Below are 19,023 nucleotides of genomic sequence, written 5' to 3' on the forward strand. Positions count from 1 at the left end.
ATCTCATTGGGTCCTGCAGACAGTAGAAAAGGGTTATGCTATCCAGTTCAGGTGTCGTCCACCAAAATTCAGAGGGGTTCTGCACACAGTGGTGGGCCCCGAGCAGGCTCTGGTATTGGAACAAGAGGTGAAAACGCTCCTTCAAAAAGAGGCTATAGAACGGGTTCCTCCTCCCAGTTTGGAGTCAGGTTATTACAGCCGATATTTCATCGTTCCAAAGAAGGATGGGGGGTTGCGTCCAATTTTAGACCTGCGCATATTGAATCGCTCGGTAGGGAAGCTAAAATTCAAGATGCTCACTATCAAGCAGATCGTGTCTCAAATCAGGTCCGAGGACTGGTTTGTCACGATAGATCTGAAGGACGCATACTTCCATGTGTCCATCCTTCCACAACACAGGAAGTTCCTGAGGTTCGCCTTCGGGGGCGAGGCGTACCAGTACAGGGTTCTTCCGTTTGGCCTAGCTTTATCTCCCCGCACTTTCACGAAATGCATGGATGCAGCACTAGTGCCTCTGAGGCTTCAGGGCATTCGTATTCTCAATTACATCGACGATTGGTTGATTTTAGCTCAGACCGAGCAGATGGCGGTTCGGCATCGAGATGTCGTCCTCGCTCATATCAGAAAGTTGGGGTTGAGGCTGAACGCAAAGAAAAGTGTATTATCTCCTTCCCAGAAGACCACTTTTCTGGGTGTCGTTTGGGATTCGGTATCGATGCGGGCGCGACTCTCTCCGACCCGCATCGCTTCGATTCTCTCAGCTGTGAAACAAGTGAAGCTAGGCCAGCTACTCACTGTCAAGCAGTTTCAGAGACTGTTGGGTCTGATGGCAGCAGCGTCCAACGTTATACCTTGCGGCCTGTTGTACATGAGACCGCTACAGTGGTGGCTCAGGACCAAGGGATTCTCCCCGAGGGGAAATCCGCTCCGCACGTTCAAAGTCACGCGGCGCTGCCTTCGTGCTCTGGTCATGTGGAGAGAAACTTGGTTCCTATCCAAAGGTCCTGTGCTGGGGGCTCTTTGTCGTCGCATAACGCTAACGACGGATGCTTCCCTCACAGGGTGGGGGGCGGTCATGAGTGGTCGCCCAGCCCAAGGTCTGTGGCAGGATCATCATCTTTCGTGGCACATAAATTGTCTAGAGATGTTGGCTGTGTTTCAGGCTCTGAAACACTTCCTAACAGACCTGAGAGGCCATCATGTGTTAGTTCAATCAGACAACACGTCGGTGGTCTCTTATATAAATCATCAGGGGGGCCTGCGGTCTCGCCGGCTTTACAAGTTGGCCCGTCAGATCCTCCTGTGGTCCCAAGGGAAGCTACTATCTCTGAGAGCAATGTATCTCCCTGGGTATTTGAATGTGGTAGCAGACTCCCTGTCGAGGCAGGGGCCGAGGCCAGGGGAATGGAGACTCCACCCCGAGGTGGTGGAGCTCCTTTGGTTGAGTTTCGGTCGCGCCGAGGTGGACCTATTCGCTTCCAAGGAGACCACTCATTGTCATCGGTGGTTCTCCATCACTCTTCCAGCCCCCCTGGGGTTGGATGCTATGGTGCAGCCGTGGCCGAGGTCACGTCTGTACGCCTTTCCCCCGATTGCTCTGTTACCAGGAGTTCTGGAGAGGGTCCGCCGGGACGGGGTCAGTCTACTACTAGTAGCCCCGTTCTGGCCGGCCCGAGTATGGTTTGCGGACCTGATTTCTCTCCTGGACGGTTCTCCTTTGGAGCTCCCGGTCAGGAGGGATCTACTCTCCCAGGCGGGGGGCACGATACTTCACCCCCGCCCAGAATTGTGGAAACTGTGGGCTTGGCCTCTGAGGGGGCCCAGCTCATAGACTCCGGTCTCTCAACCGAGGTTGTTGAGACCATTCTTAACTCCAGAGCTCCATCCACGAGGAAGCTTTATGCCTTGAAGTGGAAACTTTTCACTTCTTGGTGTGGAGAACACCTGCAGGACCCAGTTAACTGCCCAGTGGGTGCAGTGCTGGAATTCCTGCAGGAGCGCTTCTCCACAGGGTTATCCCCCTCCACACTAAAGGTGTATGTGGCGGCACTAGCTGCTTACCACGTCCCTTTCAGTGGAGTTTCTCTTGGGAGACACCCGCTTATAACTCGTTTCCTCCGTGGCACTTTGAGGCTGAGGCCAGCAGTTCGTACGAGGGTGCCGACTTGGGATCTGGCCATTGTATTAGAAGGTCTTTCCCTAGCTCCTTTTGAACCTATCGAAGAAGTTCCCGAGAAGTTTCTCACTTTTAAGACTATCTTTTTGCTTGCTATCTCTTCACTAAAAAGAATCGGAGATTTGCAGGCTCTGTCGGTTTCACCCTCGTGCCTGGAATTTGCACCTGGCATGGTTAAAGCTTTTCTGCATCCTAGACCAGGTTACGTTCCTAAGGTTCCTACTAATATTGTTAGACCTACGGTTCTGCAGGCTTTCTGTCCTCCTCCATTTATGTCATCGGACCAGGAGAAACTTAATTCACTCTGCCCTGTTAGGGCATTAGACGCTTATGTCCACAGAGCTGCCCTGTGGAGGAAATCAGAACAACTTTTTGTATGTTTCGGGCCACCCAGGAAGGGGTGTCCGGCGTCTAAACAGAGAATGAGCAAGTGGGTGGTTGAGGCTATCTCACTTGCTTATGAGTCGGCTGGCCAGCCTTCACCTTTGGTTGTCCGAGCTCACTCTACCAGGAGTATGGCTGCTTCTAAAGCTCTTTTGTCGGGGGTTTCCCTGAGTGATGTTTGTGATGCGGCTGGATGGTCTTCACCGCATACTTTTATTAAGTTCTATGACCTAGACTTAAGCTCTACCCCTGGGGCACAGGTGCTCTCGTCCTCTGTGCGCTAGTCTCACATGACGGTCATTTGGTCCTATGGCGACGTGGGTATTCGCGTTCCCGCAGCGTTTGACGCAGCTCGAAGTTCCCTTGAAAGGGAACGTCTCGGTTACGTATGTAACCCTAGTTCCCTGATAGGGAACGAGACGCTGCGTCGCTCCGCCATACTCCCGGCACTCCCGTTAGCGCTTCCTTCAAGCCTATCAGAAGCTAATGCGCTTGTGTTTTTGGGGTGCTTTATAGTTTCCTGGTCGATGACGTCACCCGCCTATGACGTTTCATCTCTCCATTGGGCTGATTCCATACGTGCTTCATGACGCACAACGCAGGGGCGTTCCCGCAGCGTTTGACGCAGCGTCTCGTTCCCTATCAGGGAACTAGGGTTACATACGTAACCGAGACGTTTTTACTGTATTTTAACAAATAAATGCAGCCTTTATGAGACATTTTTATTTTATTTTATAAATGTATTTTTATATAATTTATCGATTATTAAACAGAAATATTTTTTATTTTAGCATTTCAATTTTTATAATTTTCTAAATATTGTTTGTTAAATAAAGTTCATTTGTAATATACTTGTGATATGTAAAGCTATAATAAAGAGAAAACATTACTAAAATGCTGTTTGATAATAAATAGATTATTAATTTCTTATTTACTTTCTTAATCCATGTTCCTGGTTTTACTGTGCAGGATTCCCCAGTGCATGTTAATTTAATTCAACACCTCCCTTCCAGCCACCCCATTCTTAAAGGGATAAAATCGAACCCCGACATACATTTTCTGTCATTATACACTTTCAAAATTACAGCACACCACAGGAGTAAAATCAGTTGTGAATGCAGTTGTAGTAATGTTGACTAAGATCCCCTAAACCTTTTGTTTTGACTTTCTTTGGCGGGTTTAATACTGTTTATAACCGATAATTCACACCCTGAACATAAGTACCTGTAATACACTGCCAAAAAGAAAATCAGAAAATGCTTGTTCTTTTCTTATGGGATCACTTATGCCTCGTGTATCAGGTCTTAAGATGGTGCTTGACTCTGTGAGGGCTCAGCTCAACAACATTTTCTTTTCCTGTTCCTGTCCATCTCTGAATGCCTTTGCAGCACTTTCCGCCACACGGCGTCTGTCTGTAGACGGGAGTGGTGAGGTTAGCGAGCTGCACCCTGTAATCCTTCAGTGAAATGGGCTTATTGATCGCTGTGCTCCATTGTTCACGTTTCCAGCAAGTGAGCAAGTGTCGTTCGGTGCTCGCCCACTTTTTCACTCCGTTCTCCCCTCCCCTTTCCAACTTCCCTCCTCCCACCAAGTTCAAGTTCATCCTGGTGTTACATCATGTCTGGTTGCCAGGGACAACCAGACAGCCGTATACGTGACTATCATTAGCAAGGCCGGGCCTCACGCCTCCTTATCCCTCTTTCTTTCTCTCCCTCTCTGATCCCTCTTTCCCTACTCCGTCTTACTATTCTCTTCCTGGCCGGCGTTCTGTCCGAGCGATCCGCCCCATCCGGCCTCTGCTGCAAATACACACGCTATTGATTCAGTGTTTGCAGTGATTCACATGCTCCTCCCACTGCTCAACTCATAATGCTTACACACTGTCCACCAATCACCAGCCTTGATTAATTAAGCCCACTGAGTTTTTAGCCAATCAGAGAGAAGCACTCAAGGACTGCGTTCTAATTACAAAACAAGGCTGCACATTACTGCCCTGCACACAAGACTCAGTTTTTCTGTTATTATTGGAAATTTGACCTACTAATTGCTAATATATATATATATATATATATATATATATATATATATAAGTGTGTGTGTGTGTATGATAGATAGATAGATAGATAGTTAGATAGATAGATATGATGGACATACATCACACTGAAGGTGTAATATGTAAATATTTCATCAAGCATTTTTAAATAATGCTCTTTTAATGCATTATATACATATATAAATGCACTTTATTTGAAATCTTTTTGCCATGTAATAGATCTAATACTCCACACTAAAAGCATATATAAATATTTCATTATTTTAAATTATGTGCAGTGTGAATATTTAAATAATGCATCATATAAACAGTGTATTTTTTTTTATTTTTGTCAGGTTACCTAACACTGAAAAGTGGATATTTTGGTATGTAAAATCATATACTACATAAGATAAAGGTATATGTAAGTATTATTTATTTTTAAATAATTATAAACATTTTGAATATTTTATTACTGCATTATATAAACAGACTTCACATAAAGGGTAATTTTTTTGGTCTACGGAGTGCATTTAATTTAATATTATATAATATTTAAAATACCATACATCCAAATACAGTTTATATATAGTCTTTAAACATAGTGCTTTATTAAAACATTCAAAAGACATAGATAAATATATTAAAATATGCATAAACCTACATATATTTTTATAGGTGCATATAATATCTATATATAATAACTGGTTATTTTTAACAATGTGCATTTTAAATACATTAATATTGCATTATATATACTGTCTAGGCTTCGGCCGGCTAATGCAGTAAATGATCCAAAGTAGTTAAGAACAAAGAAATGATTTGCGAGATTGAGTGGATTCTATCAGGTTGGATATCGGCGTGGAAGGCTCAGGCTTACGCCTCGTTTAAATTCTATTGCTCACCGCAAGCGCAGCGGAGAAACTGGAAGGTTAGTTTTTAATCAATAGAAGTTGCTGAGTCTGGACTTCTGCGCTCCGGTGCAGTGCAGCTTCCTTGTGTCTTTGTCTATCGGCTCGACCGCTCTGAAACTTTCCCTCCCCCTCCCTCCCTCCCTCCCTCCCCCTGTCCTGAGAAGACTTTTGGAGACGGCGTTCTGCAAAGAGAGCAGGAGCGTGTAAGCTTCTCTCCGATACTCTCCGTAACTCTGTGGACAGTGGGCTTATGTTACCACACAGAGGGGTGTGCTGACAGCTAGGATTTAGTCTGCAGATACCCAGCACACAGGGGGACCAGACAGACAGACAATATAGAGTGTAAAATTACAGCCTGTCATTCTCACGTTTGCAACATGGGTGGTCTTTCATAACTAGAACAAACACAACTTAATTAAGAGACAAAACTATGTGCATATCATTTAAAAACTGTGGAATATCTTTCACAGATCGACCAATATGATACAGGTTATTTTACTGGTTAAGCGACCAGTAACCAATGAGCAACTACAACACATACTGTATTGTGAATATTATCAATGATCCCTATTATGATTAGGATTAGTAGTAAAATACTACTAATACAAACAATAACCAATTATGTATAAAAGTGTAAAACTTAACTGTAGTGCAAAACTTGCCCATAGCACAAACGGTGTGGGAGGAGATATGGGTTTTTTCAATTCCCAATCCCAAAGTATAATCAATAATAATGATGATTCTTGTCTTAGCAAGCACCACTAATGAATCTTTTCATTAGCTCTCTGCTCAAAAAAAGTTCTCAAAAGTCCTTTGCGGTGATGTGGAACGCTGTGCCAGAAGAATTAAAGTGGTTTCACACACACACATCCGTATCCGTTTTATAGACTCTCAACTAATGTATGATGGTTAGATTTAATTAGGGGTGACGGAACTTAGACTGGTGTAAAAACGTACGCGGAATAAAACATAAAGTGAAAAGGATCACTTCCTAACAACAATGATGCATTGTGGGATAGCTTATCTTGAACCAGGAAGACCATGTGAGACTTGAGACACAGTGCACAACGAAACACAACAGCAATCCCGATTCTCAGTATCTCTTCCTTTATCTCTCAGGGGACCAAATCGGGAAAAGAGCGAGATCGGGAGTGAAAAAAAGAATGATTCAGCGTAAAAATGAATGAAACAGTGGTATAAGGGAGAGCCATACATCCTGAGGGGCAAACATGAAATGATCCGCGATCACTGCTGAAGTTTGTGTGACTGACGACCAGGGATGTGAAGTAACGAATTACAAATACTCATGTTAATGTAATTAAGTAGGTTTTTTTTTCTTTTTAGAAATTGTACTTTTTTGAGTACTTTTACTTGAGTGCATTTGATGTATTGATACTTTTACTCCGCTATTTTCCTTCCGTTTGTGGTCGTTACTCGTTACATGCTTGTTTTAAAATTGTATTTTTAATTCATCAACGTGATTGGATCGAGTAATCGGTTTCGTGACTGTCATCAAATCAAATTCTGCATAGAAAACTTTAACAGCTAGCCTATCTGCTGTTACCCGTGGCTGCTGTGGAAGTGCATTCTTCAAGCATTAATTCAATCGAGATATCAGCGTCTTCCTCTTATATGCTAAGGTAGGCTACATTTCACATTTCTGCTGACTAAAGGGCCTGACATTTGGTGTGAGGTTGGGGGTATTGCGTACAGTGTTTACTCCCTCAAGTGACGAGTTCATACTGCGGTTAATTCCCGCTCCCATTTACTTCATATAGAGAGACGCGCGTCGCGATCTGTGCACTGATGCGAGTATGAGCACGCTGTGAAGGTGTGTTGGGGACTAAACTGTGGAAAAACACCTTCTGTACTGAAATTGGAGGACCAGATTCAGTATGCAGTGCATACTGCAGCTCGTTAATAACAATGCTTATGGATTGATCCATTTCATACAATCCGCCTTCATCAAGTGCACTTGCGCAAAAACGTTTTTCAAGTTCAACATTTTTGTTGTTGTGGATGCTGCTGATAAAACAGCTTCGCCGAGACTACAAAGAGACATGCATTTGTTTTTGTGTGTGTGTGTTTCTTTTTGTAAAAGTTTCCCCAGATATACTTCCCTATTTAATGCACAATTTTCCTTACAAGTTACATTATTAGCATAACAATTTGAATAAATATAGCTGTGTAAAATGTAAAGGATGATGCCACCCTTCTAGAACAATTTGCTTTAACGTTTAAATTGTAACATATATGGCATTGAATTACAGTGTTATTGAATTACAGAATTAACCCATCTCATGGTGTGTGATGCTATCGTGTGAGGGTTTCTGAATTCTTTGCAGTTATGAACATTGATATTTTATGTGCAACAATAGCATGCTCAGGCTCAGGCCTTAAGCTTAATTTGAAATGTATTTTTTTCCTAAACAATATGATTTAAATGGTGATGAGTGTACTGTTTTGAATGCATTTTAAAAAGATGGATCATATAAATTCTTCAATCTTTCTGACAAAGAACAAAAGATAAAGTGAATTACAGTATGTACAATGTTTATATTTTATTTATTAATTGTAGTGCACAGTGTTTATTATAAGGGGGTATAATCCGCAGCTCAGTACTCACTACTCATGAGTACTTTTAAATAAGCCACTTTTTTACTCTTACTCAAGTACTTTTTACTCTACTCGCACTCTACTGCATGTTTTTGGAATGTATTGGTACTTTTACTTGAGTGTGTTTTTTCACTACTCTTTCCACCACTGCTGACGACACCTCCGTCTGTTAAAACAACCACCACAAACATCATCTCCGATTGTCCTCTTAATGGAGCGTTTCTTACTCCTAAAGGTACTGTTTGAATGGAGCTTCAAGCCACCCACACAGCCAACGGGTGTATGTGTTTGCTTTGGCAGAAAGGATATGTACGGGATTAAGTCATTTCCATGCAACTACAATGACGTTCTGGCCTGCGGTTAGCATTAGCAATAGAGCCATAGAGGGTTGTTGTGGGGTTTTGAGATGTCCATTTCCCAAATGAATTGTACTTTTGAACTGTCTCTTTTTAACAATTCATTTGAAAGCTTGTGAGTCAATTGGCTGTAAGGGAGAACCTCACTTAAACACAAGACAATCGGAAACTGCTGTGAATCCGTTTATTTAAATTCTGATAGTGACGCAATGATGTAGGCGATGCTCCGTCCATTTTTGTGGCCAAAAATTGGGAAAATTTTGAAAACACAATACACTGAAGTTTATAATTTGTAATGCAACATTTGAGACCATTTATATATTTAATTTGGACAAAAATGGTACAAATATTCATATATTTTAATATAATACAAGCATTTATAATTTTTTTTATTTTAATAAATACATACACACAAAGTATAATATTTGTATAAAATATTTTTAAATATATAATTATTCAAATTATATTAGAAATAATATTAATATATATAAATTATAACAACACAATATATAACTATATAACTATATATATATATGTGTGTGTACTTATACATTATTGAAATATATTTTTTAAATGTATAGATATTTTTTTTTAAATATAACTTGTGAATTGTATATATAAAACATTTGATTTGATGAAGTTAATGTATTAGTTAGTGTTGAAATTAATATGAACTAAGATTAATAAATTGTAAAGTGTTACCAAAAAATTATGTAATTTTTTGAACCAGCTCTTCGAAGCAAACCGCCTCAACATGCTTATTTGCCAAAATGAATTGGACCTCTTAGCGCTAGTGGGGTTGGTATAAAAGGATGTACGTCAGCGGTTGTAATTGACGGATAGATGGCTGTAGTCAACCCATCAATAGCCTTAGTGTCCTGTTTGAAAGCCCTCAAGGTGAAAGCTGTATTAATGTAATGAAAGAGAGGGGCGGAGGGGAAGGAACATCATGCAAATAAAACACATTGCAGCACATCTGCTAAAGCGATATAAGGTAAGACACGCAGAAACAGACTTCAGAGAGAGGAAAAGGAAAGAGAAAGGAAATGAAATTCAACGGTAACGGTTAATAGACTTAGAGACAGACTGCAGCTGAGTTAAAGAGATAGTTCACTGAAAAACTCAGCCTCATGTCATTCCAAACATGTATGACTTATTTTATATTCGATGCAACACAAAAGACAAGAAATTGGGAACAAACCTTTCACGCTTTAAAAAGGAACCCTAAAAGTATCATAAAAGTGATCCATACGTCTCACGTGATATGTAAGTCTAAATAAGTCATATGCTAACTTTGTTCGAGAAATTCATGATTGCGAACCAACCATTCTTTTGAATCAGACCTTTTCATTGAATCAGGTGATTCAGTTCACAAAACTAGTCTGAATGATTTGTGAATAAATCATTCTTTTGAATCGAATCTTTTCATTGAACAAAGTTCATTTGATTTATTTCACAAACAATTCTGTATGACTTGTGAACAAATTCTTTTGAAACGTATTTTGGTCGGTTTCTTGAACAAAGTTAGCCTATGATTTCTGAAGACACAGAATATATCACGTGAGTCATATGGAGCACTTTCATGGTTCTTTTTATTGAATCTGTTGATTCAATTCACTACTGATCCATTCACAGCTCACTGGAGGTTAAGATTTTGAAAAACAACTTGATTCCTTAAACAAAAGTATTGTTCAGCTTCAGAACCCTTGGAATATAGCAGATAAGTTGTATTTTTTGAAGACTGAAAGCCTCATGCATTAATGCGCAACCAGCACATTCTTCAAAATGTCTCCTTTAAGTCATACAGGTTTGGAACGACGTGACAGAAATTTTCATATTTGGGCAAACTATCCCTTTACCACGAAAAGGAGTTAAAAAGTTAGGAAAGGATCGAGAAAGTTGGGCGTAAGAGATTAAGGAAGAAGGATCAGAAGAGATAGAGCGACAGGAACGGGGTGCTGGGAATCTTGGTCTGGTCCTTTAACTGGCTGTCAATGGCAGGAGTAATCTCATCAGGTCGGAGGAGTGCTGAGTCAGCAGCAGCGCTAAAGTGCCTGAGGATGAGTGTCATCTCAGAGGAATTCAGCCTCATGTAATGCAAACCAGCCCGGGCCTGGAGAGCAGTGCTTATAAAAGCCATCTCAAACCCAAACCGCCCAGCCACGTATTACAGCTCCCCACGGGACCCCGCAGACATTTACTACATTATTTATTTACATTTTGCCATCAGACGCTACGGAGGAAAAAAAGAAAACGGAGAGCGGCAGTCCATTAGACGACCCCAAACAAACAGCTCACACCTGAGGGGGATATAAACATATTCATGTTGTTTATTATTAGAGTGTGGCAGCGGCGATGTTCGCAGGTGTGAGGGAAACAGTCACTCTTCTCTTTCCCTCTCCAGATTTGTGGAAGCCTGTATGCGTTCCGACAGAAACAGGAGCCTGTGATTTTCTGGGGTGTGACACGGAGCATAGAGTTGAAATCAATCTTGTGTAATTAATTTGTGTGTCCGGCAGTCTGGCGCTCTGCCCTCTTCTGGCTTCGGGAAGAAACGCATGTGGCAGAATCTGTGAAAATTTGTTTAAAGGGCACCATTAAGGAGGCGGTGTTTTCCCTTTAGCCTTTTGAGATTTCTTTGTCTCCGGAATGAACGTTGATTATGAATTCGAGTAATAATCGTTTGGCGTGTTTTGCGGGGACATCTCCGCAGATGCTTAACTACGGCAAATTGACGTGGAGGACAAGAGTCAATTACTGATGTTATCTCTCCCGCATGCTAACGTTTATAGGAGGCGAATAAAAGCCAAGGGTGCCCGCGTTCTCATCCCAGCCTCTATGGGGCCGATTTACTGCCTGCGCTTGTGTGTGTGTGTGTGTGAGTCACACTGCAGTGCCTATCTGCGCTCCCCATCACACTCAGTTCCTCCCAGCACGTTCTGATTAAAAACGCTGTTTATGAATCATTGCTTTATCTGCACCGCTTCGGGACCGGGGTCAGGCTGCAGTCCCTGCACGTGTCACAATTAAACACAGATTACGGGCCTGTGCACGTTTTTGTTTGCAATTTTTGTGTGATTTATTGATCAGAATTGATTAATTGTTGGTTTCGTCAAGCATGCATGCAGATCTGCCTTCAAATATTATCATTAACTAAAACCATTCAAACAATGAAATAAAAATATAAACAAAGCAGAACTGCTGTGTGATTTCTATCCAACCCAATAATATATTGTATTTAACTATTTACAAATTATGCATATGCATTATTTACTATATGTTGTATAGCATGTGTATGATAACAGTAAATGATTAGTTTTATATAAATACACAATATATAAATATTATGTATATTATAAAATTTTATGTGTGTGTGTGTGTGTGTATATATATTATTAATAATATTTTCAATTATTATAGTTACATAATAATATTATAATATCACCTAGGGAGGATAATAAATTCTTTTTATTAAATATATAAAATAATTAATACATTAAAAGGCAGCATGATTTCTGCCAAAATTTATATTATCTATAATGTTATTATATTATATACAATGTTATTATATTTAGATAATCAAGCAAAACTGCAGACACATTTATGCCTATAATAATCATGCATGGTTAATAAACTACATTATACAAATGTTTTGGAAACTAAAAAGTGGCCCCTCAGTTTGAACAGGCGTGACGCTTCTGGTCTCAAATCCTCGTCCGTATATCTCTGCATGTGGTGCCAACCTTTCCATCTGAGAGGGCAAGCGCCAACAGCTCCCATGGCAGCAAACCCCTGAGGGCGCTGCCACCCTACCACCACCCTTCTCTTTCATTCCCGTCCCCTCCTCCCATGGCAGACTCCTCCATCATACTGTCCCGTCTCTCGCTCTCTGCCTGGTTACCATGGCCGGGCCGCTAGGAATGTTTACAGTTAGTGTCACATCATTCTTGTCTGCCCGTCACTTTCGTTCTCTTTTATACCCCACCCCCCGAAACACGCCGGCCACCGCGGGTAACTTTTGTCCTTCCCGCCCCAGGGTGGTCCGTACCAGCTTATGAGGCCAATGAAATGGTGCGACCGAACCCTGCCGTGGGGTCACAGGCTCGTCAATATGGCTAGTCTGAGACTCATACAGTGCTTTAATATAAACTCACAGTCCAATCACTGTCTGGCTAGACAGAGCCTCAAAGAGTTCACTGACACAGTGGGTGATGGCACTCGGGTTGACGTCGCTCGCAGCTGATCTGAGAGTTTCATTGCCCTTGTTTCTATAGGATGACAAAAAGTGGCTTGCAAAATCCCTCATATGGTCTCCATTTCAACTTCAGTCTTGTAATAAAATTATAATGTTGCTGTTTTAAATAAGTATAATGAATTAAGCAAAGAAGCACAGCTTAAGACCAGCCCGCAACAATTAAGGTGTGCAAGAACTGTTTATTTGTTCGCTTGCAGATTCACAATGTTAAAAATGAATTGGCTTGAACACATCAAACGAACAAAAAAAACAAGACAAAAGAGGACTGAAACAAAAGAGTTTTCGCCGAGAGCGTTAGTGTGTTACACACAAACATAGCAATGACGAAAACAAAAATGTTTCAAAACTCAAGCTTACAAAACAAAAACTAATAATAAACTAACAAACTATAATGCTCCTTACAAAAACGAAAATTAATATATTTGTTTTTGCCTTCATTTTGAACACATATTCAGATTATATAAATTAATTTCTTGTTTATATATATATATAAATGTACAGATACCAGTACAGAATCTTAGATGCCACCTGAGCAGGGGAGGGAGAGAGGAAAAGGTGATAGAGAGAAGGACAGAGAGAGAGAGAAAAGGGGTGGCAGAGGCGGGCAGGAGTAATAAATAAATACAAACAATAAATAATAACAACCCCCCCCCGCTCCCCTCCCAGCCGGCCTGACAAACACCTGCCTCCATTCTACTGGGGGATGCGTGTCTTGCGGCCTGCGACACAGTCAATAAATCGATGGGAGGCTGCTGCAGGCCTCCGGACATATCTCACACACACACACACACACACACACACACACACACACACACACACACACACACACACACACACACACACACACACACACACACACACACACACACACACACACACACACACACACACACACACACACACACACACACCACACACACACACACACACACACACAATCTCTCTCTCACTGATCCAATCCAGTCTTGAGTGCTTCTCTATGAGCGTGGTCTCATCTCTGCTCTGTGTGTTTGTATGTGTGTGTGTGTGTGTGTGTGTGTTTGCATGAGTGCAGGTGGCAGTGTAGGCTGCATTTGTCATTGTAGATATGTGTGTGTGACGATTAAGGTTACAGGCGGCATTTCAGTCGCATTAGCATTTACATGACTGGAAAAAACAAACACAAGTTCATTTACATTAACAGGGCGATCCTGATGTCCGTTTATGAATATATTAATAGCAGTGGTTGACTGATATGGGTTTTAAATGCCTAGTGCACAAACTGATAACTAAAGAGTAGTGTAATATCTATTGTTTTATCATTTGATACAAAAAAAATGTATGTGAAAAGGTTTGCTTGAAAATTGTTAATTCTGTTTTAATTGTAAAATCAATTTTATATCTAATGCAATAACACTTTTTATGTACAGTTTAAGCGACCAAATATTTTTTTACTGGAAACTCAAACGTTTACACAACATTTACCCAACATTTAACAGAGTAATACAGAACTGACTTAGGAATTAGCATGAGGAGAGCTAAAACTACTAGCTTTTCCATTTTACTAGATGCTAAGTCAGTTCTGTATTATAAATGGCGGATCCTGACAACCTCAAAACAGCCAAATAACAGTCACGTGAAATTAATATAATAATATTATTGGTTGATATATAAATGTTGAGTAAACTGTGTAAATGTTAATTGAAATTTAACAGTTTGTTTTATCAGTTATTGGCTGATCCTGACAACTTCAAAATAGCCAAATGTTGTAACTGCCATGTCAAATTATAAAATGTAACTAATCTGTAGCATGCAGGCGACTGTATGTGAGCAAGGGGTGTAAATCAAGGTTGCGGTCACCGTGCCATTGAACCCGAGTCTGAACATGCCAATTACACACAATAAATCAGCTATGAGCTCTCACAGTGAGCGAGGGAGTTATATGAGCTGGCATAACAGTGCTGAAAGCCTATTATGACAGACAACAAGCATTCTTGATGGACTTTCAGGGACTCTGTGGATCTGGGCATATGTACTCACCTGAGGCTGCTGAGGGATATTTACAAAGCTGGGGTCTCTGGGGCCCACGCTGACAAAGCGCTGAGCGGGAGACGTACTCGGTGTGGAGTAGGCTGTGGTGAGAATTAAACACACACACACACACATAAAATGAATATCAATATTGTATCGGGAGCAGTACAGCTGTTGAGAGGAAGGCTTGATACGGACATTGCGCATGTTTAATGGGAAATTCTATTAATTACATAAAAAACAAACAAAAAAAACCTGCTGTAGATAAGCTCATCTGAGATTTGAGACACTTCCTCCTGGTTTCACAGACAAGGCTTAAGCCTAATCCCAGACTAAAATGCATGTTTGAGCTGTTTTAACAAAGCAACTGAGACAATTTCCCCGGGTTTCAGGGTGTTCACACTTGTAGTTCGGTTCAGTTATTCCGGACCAAAAACAAAACAAAAAAACATTTAGTCCTGGTTCGCTTAGTGTTCAGATTGGCATTTTTATCACCGAACCAAAAGATACCAAACCTAAAGACTTAGATATACGTTCACAACCTGATTGGTTGGCTTTAATTACATATATGTTTTGTAACAGAACTTACCGAACATCCAAAACAATGCTGTGTGCTGGGCTAAATGCGCTTGATGTATGTGCGTAGCCTGCATATGATGTTATTTTGACCAGCTGAGAACTCGTGAAAAGCTTGCAAAATATGTAAAGGAGTCAAAACAGCGTCAGGAATCCTTCCGTCACACACACAAACGATCTGCTTCGTGGAGACAGTTCTGATGTCTGTATTGAACTGTGACGGGCAACATCACGATTATGACAAGAAAAAAAACTATATGAGTGAGCATTCCTTTTTAGGGTCTCATCTTCCTGTTGCGTTCATATTTCATTCGATTCACACCAGAGTTTGTTTGGAAATGGGCCGAGACAAATCTTTTCAGAGGTCTCGGTCCGCTTGTTTGGTGCGCAACATGGTTCGGATTGGCAGCGTTCACACTTATTCAAATGATCCGAACCGCACAATCAGAGCAATCACACCAGGGTTTGTTTTAATCGAACCAAACATGCCAAGTGTGAACACACCCTCACAGACAAGGCTTAAGCTAGTCTCAGACTAAAATGCATGTTTGAGCTGTTTTAACTTAAAGTAACTTGCACTGATGTATCTTAAAATATGTCAGTGTCATTGTTTTGTCTCAAGATGCACACCAGTAATGATTTTTTTCTAAGGCATGTTTATAGAAGATACTTAAATGCCCTAATTGAACTAAGGCCTAATCCTGGCTTAATCTAAGCCCTGTCTGTGCAACCAGGCCTTTATGTTTGGGATTGAGTATTAGGTATGTGTGAGCTAGAGCTTGTTGTTTTGGGATTGTTTAAAATGTATTCTATTTAGTTATTTAAACATTTACAATAGATTGATAGATAGATATGTAAATAATAGTATTAGATATTAAGGAGGTTGAGTACTCACTTGGCGAGGTGGGGGAGTTGCCCCCTCCCTCAGTGGAGGTCGAGGGAGGTTTGGAGTCTGACACGGGCAGGGGCACGGGTCGTGCCATGGGGGGAGGCGGTGGAGGCGGCAGCATGGGGGTGGGCAGGAACGGGTTGTGCACCTTCCCTTGACTGCTCCCGTTGGGCTGGATAGAAACAGGACATGAAAAACATGAAAACGCACCCTGAGTATCAACTTCCGGACACGTATGACCAGCAGGCACAACAGAAGCATGTCACACGTGCACGTCAGAAGGATGTGATCAGCAATTTTTTTTTGCTGCTCCCAGTCATAAAAATAATTCTGCTGCTGTGCGCACTTCACCGTTCATAATCTATGACCCAAACTGCACGCTGTCTCTCCCCAATCAGGGCCACGTCAGTCTGCCCAGAGCTGGGTCACTTTATCGAACGGGAAAGGGATTTATTAGCCCCACAACCTGGTGAAAACTAAGGCATGGAGAAGACGGACCTTCTGTATCATGTTTATAATGACATGAAACTTTTATTTTAATTGCCAAATGACTTTTATTTGTTTTAGGATTGTTTCAAATATATAGTATATGCATGTTTATTTATAACATTAATATTTATTCATAAAGTTATATATATAGTTTTTTTTAGGGTGCATTTACGGACTAATGATATGTGTAAATTAATTTGAATTCAGATTTACCTCAGGCAAACATTACCTGTAAAGGCAGAACTCAAGGGGGCACTACAGTAAAATTCTTTGCATTTAGACTAATAGTGTTATTTTTACAGTAGCTAGGGCAAAACGTCACCATTTTCAACAAGATACTGCCTGCAATGCCAGTAATTGAACTAAAAAAAAAACCTAACCATAGAAGACAGTTAATGCAAATAGTGCCCCTTGTGGCAATGTTGACAATGTGACACCTATTTGCAAAACACAATGAACTTAATTTATTTTGGATGTGTAGCAAGAAGCATACATAGTTGCATAGTAGAGTATGTTTACGGTCTAAATCTTAATCCCATGTGCATTTCCACATCTTAAAACTTCTTGTCAGTACACATCTTGTCACTGTACTGGCACTGAACAATGGTCCAAGTCACTACGAACAAGACAATGACAGACTAGCCAACTAAGCAACTACAGGGATACAAAACATGACATGAAATTAGTGGGAGTGTATGTATGTAGAAAATGCGCCTTCTTACATTAAGGAAGCCCACCTGTCCAGCTTGCTGACCACTGTCAGGGCAGACAAGTTGGACAAACTCCTTGAGCGTCTCCTGGGGGTGGTAGCGGATGGCGTGGTGGGAGAAGTACGAGCCGGGCTGCTGGATGATTGGCGACGTCGGGAAATGAAGACTTGACGGCGTGGCGTGAGGACTCGCTGGAAAAGAGACAGAGAGAGGAGCACGGTCAGAAAAGGATAGAGGGAGAGGAAGGATGGAGACGAGGGGCTCCATGAGGAAAGGATGTGGACATTGTGGTGAGTTTGTGCTTGGTTGGATTGCTCATGCAGATGGGGACATACACACAAAGGTGGCGTGTTTTTGTGTGGGCTTGCACCCCACATTCAAGAGGTAACGTCGAGGGACTTTAGTAAGCTTAGATGCTATATTTGATTTAGCATAAATGAACATGAAGCTAGAAAGTGTTGAATATCTACTTACCCCATGTCGCTCCAAACCAGTATGACTTTTTTTTTTTCCAAAAGAAGATATTTTGAAACTGTTTTGTCTATATAATTAAAGTCAATGGGGTCCAAATCAACGATATTGGAACAATGTTGACTTTCATTGTAAGGATGAAAAAATATCTTTTGGGTTCTTTGGAAAGTAAGTCATACAACGACATTAGAATGAGTAAATAATGGGCCATTTTCACATTTCTGGAGTTCTTGGAAGCGGAAGTGCTCATTGTTGGTATAGTGGTGAATGGAAACTACAACACAATTTTTTGCGTTCCCATTTGCTTCAAAAGCAAAAAAAGAAAATAGCATTTCTATGACTTAAAAATATTGATAGATCACGTTGGTCAGAAGAGGGAAAGATGTCAAATTTGCCATCGCTCCCTCACACTCATCCAGCAACGTTAACAATTTTCTGTAATTTCGTGCCAAGGTAATAAAACAAAAAGTAAAACATTACAAATTGCATAACATTTTTTAAAAATTAAAATATAAAAACTTTCCTAGATAACCATAGAAACACATCATCACACTCTGTAAAAAAGGGTCCATGACCGAATTTTCATTTTTGGAATCCTCTAAGACCGTCTGACATATTACACCTGGCTGTACTTAATCCCTCACGGTCTTGTTGTTCACATCAAATTAAAGTGGTATCTACCCTGACTCAAAAGGTTTGACAGCACACAATGCATGCACCTGTTCGTAACAATGGGAAAGCACCGCAATAACCAGCTGTTCAGTCAACAACACTTGAAAAACGCACAGAGCGCGCGGTACTTGACACCAAAGGGCGCCAGATCCTCATTCTGTGATTTCTTTTTGCATCATTACGACCGATGCAACTAATAAAATGTCTCAGTGACGTATTGTTCCTCAGCTCTCTCGCACCTTTCTGGCAGGCCTTCGGAGCGCTCTGGGACTGACAGTCCTTTAATGGATCGAACCTTATCAAGTATTTAATTGTAACCGGCACAATCTAATTAGGCGGCTCTTAATAGAGGTAATATTCAGTTATTGGTTATTAGTATAATGCCTGGGATGTGCGGCAGCTCGGGGTCTTTAAGCCTGTGATGTATCGCAGCAGAGTTAATAAGACTCCGCACTCACCCTCTCCAATCTCTC

The 19,023-nt window shown here is 41.1% G+C and overlaps 1 protein-coding gene across 13 annotated transcripts in view; it reads right to left on the reverse strand.

Moving 5' to 3' along the window:
- The window catches only part of nfia (nuclear factor I/A), a 169,532-nt gene that overhangs the window by 5,674 nt on the left and 144,835 nt on the right, over positions 1-19,023 (reverse strand). For all 13 annotated transcript variants that reach the window (XM_077226372.1, XM_077226365.1, XM_077226369.1 and 10 more), the window contains 3 exons: positions 17,420-17,598; positions 16,215-16,380; positions 14,753-14,844 (listed from right to left, as the gene is read on the reverse strand). In XM_077226372.1, coding sequence (XP_077082487.1) covers positions 14,753-14,844; positions 16,215-16,380; positions 17,420-17,598 — 437 coding nt within the window. The remainder of the gene's footprint in view (positions 1-14,752; positions 14,845-16,214; positions 16,381-17,419; positions 17,599-19,023) is intronic.

Source organism: Siphateles boraxobius, unplaced genomic scaffold, assembly GCF_051911475.1.
Source record: "Siphateles boraxobius isolate OS27281-9 unplaced genomic scaffold, OSU_SipBor_1 13, whole genome shotgun sequence".
NCBI lineage: Eukaryota > Metazoa > Chordata > Actinopteri > Cypriniformes > Leuciscidae > Siphateles > Siphateles boraxobius.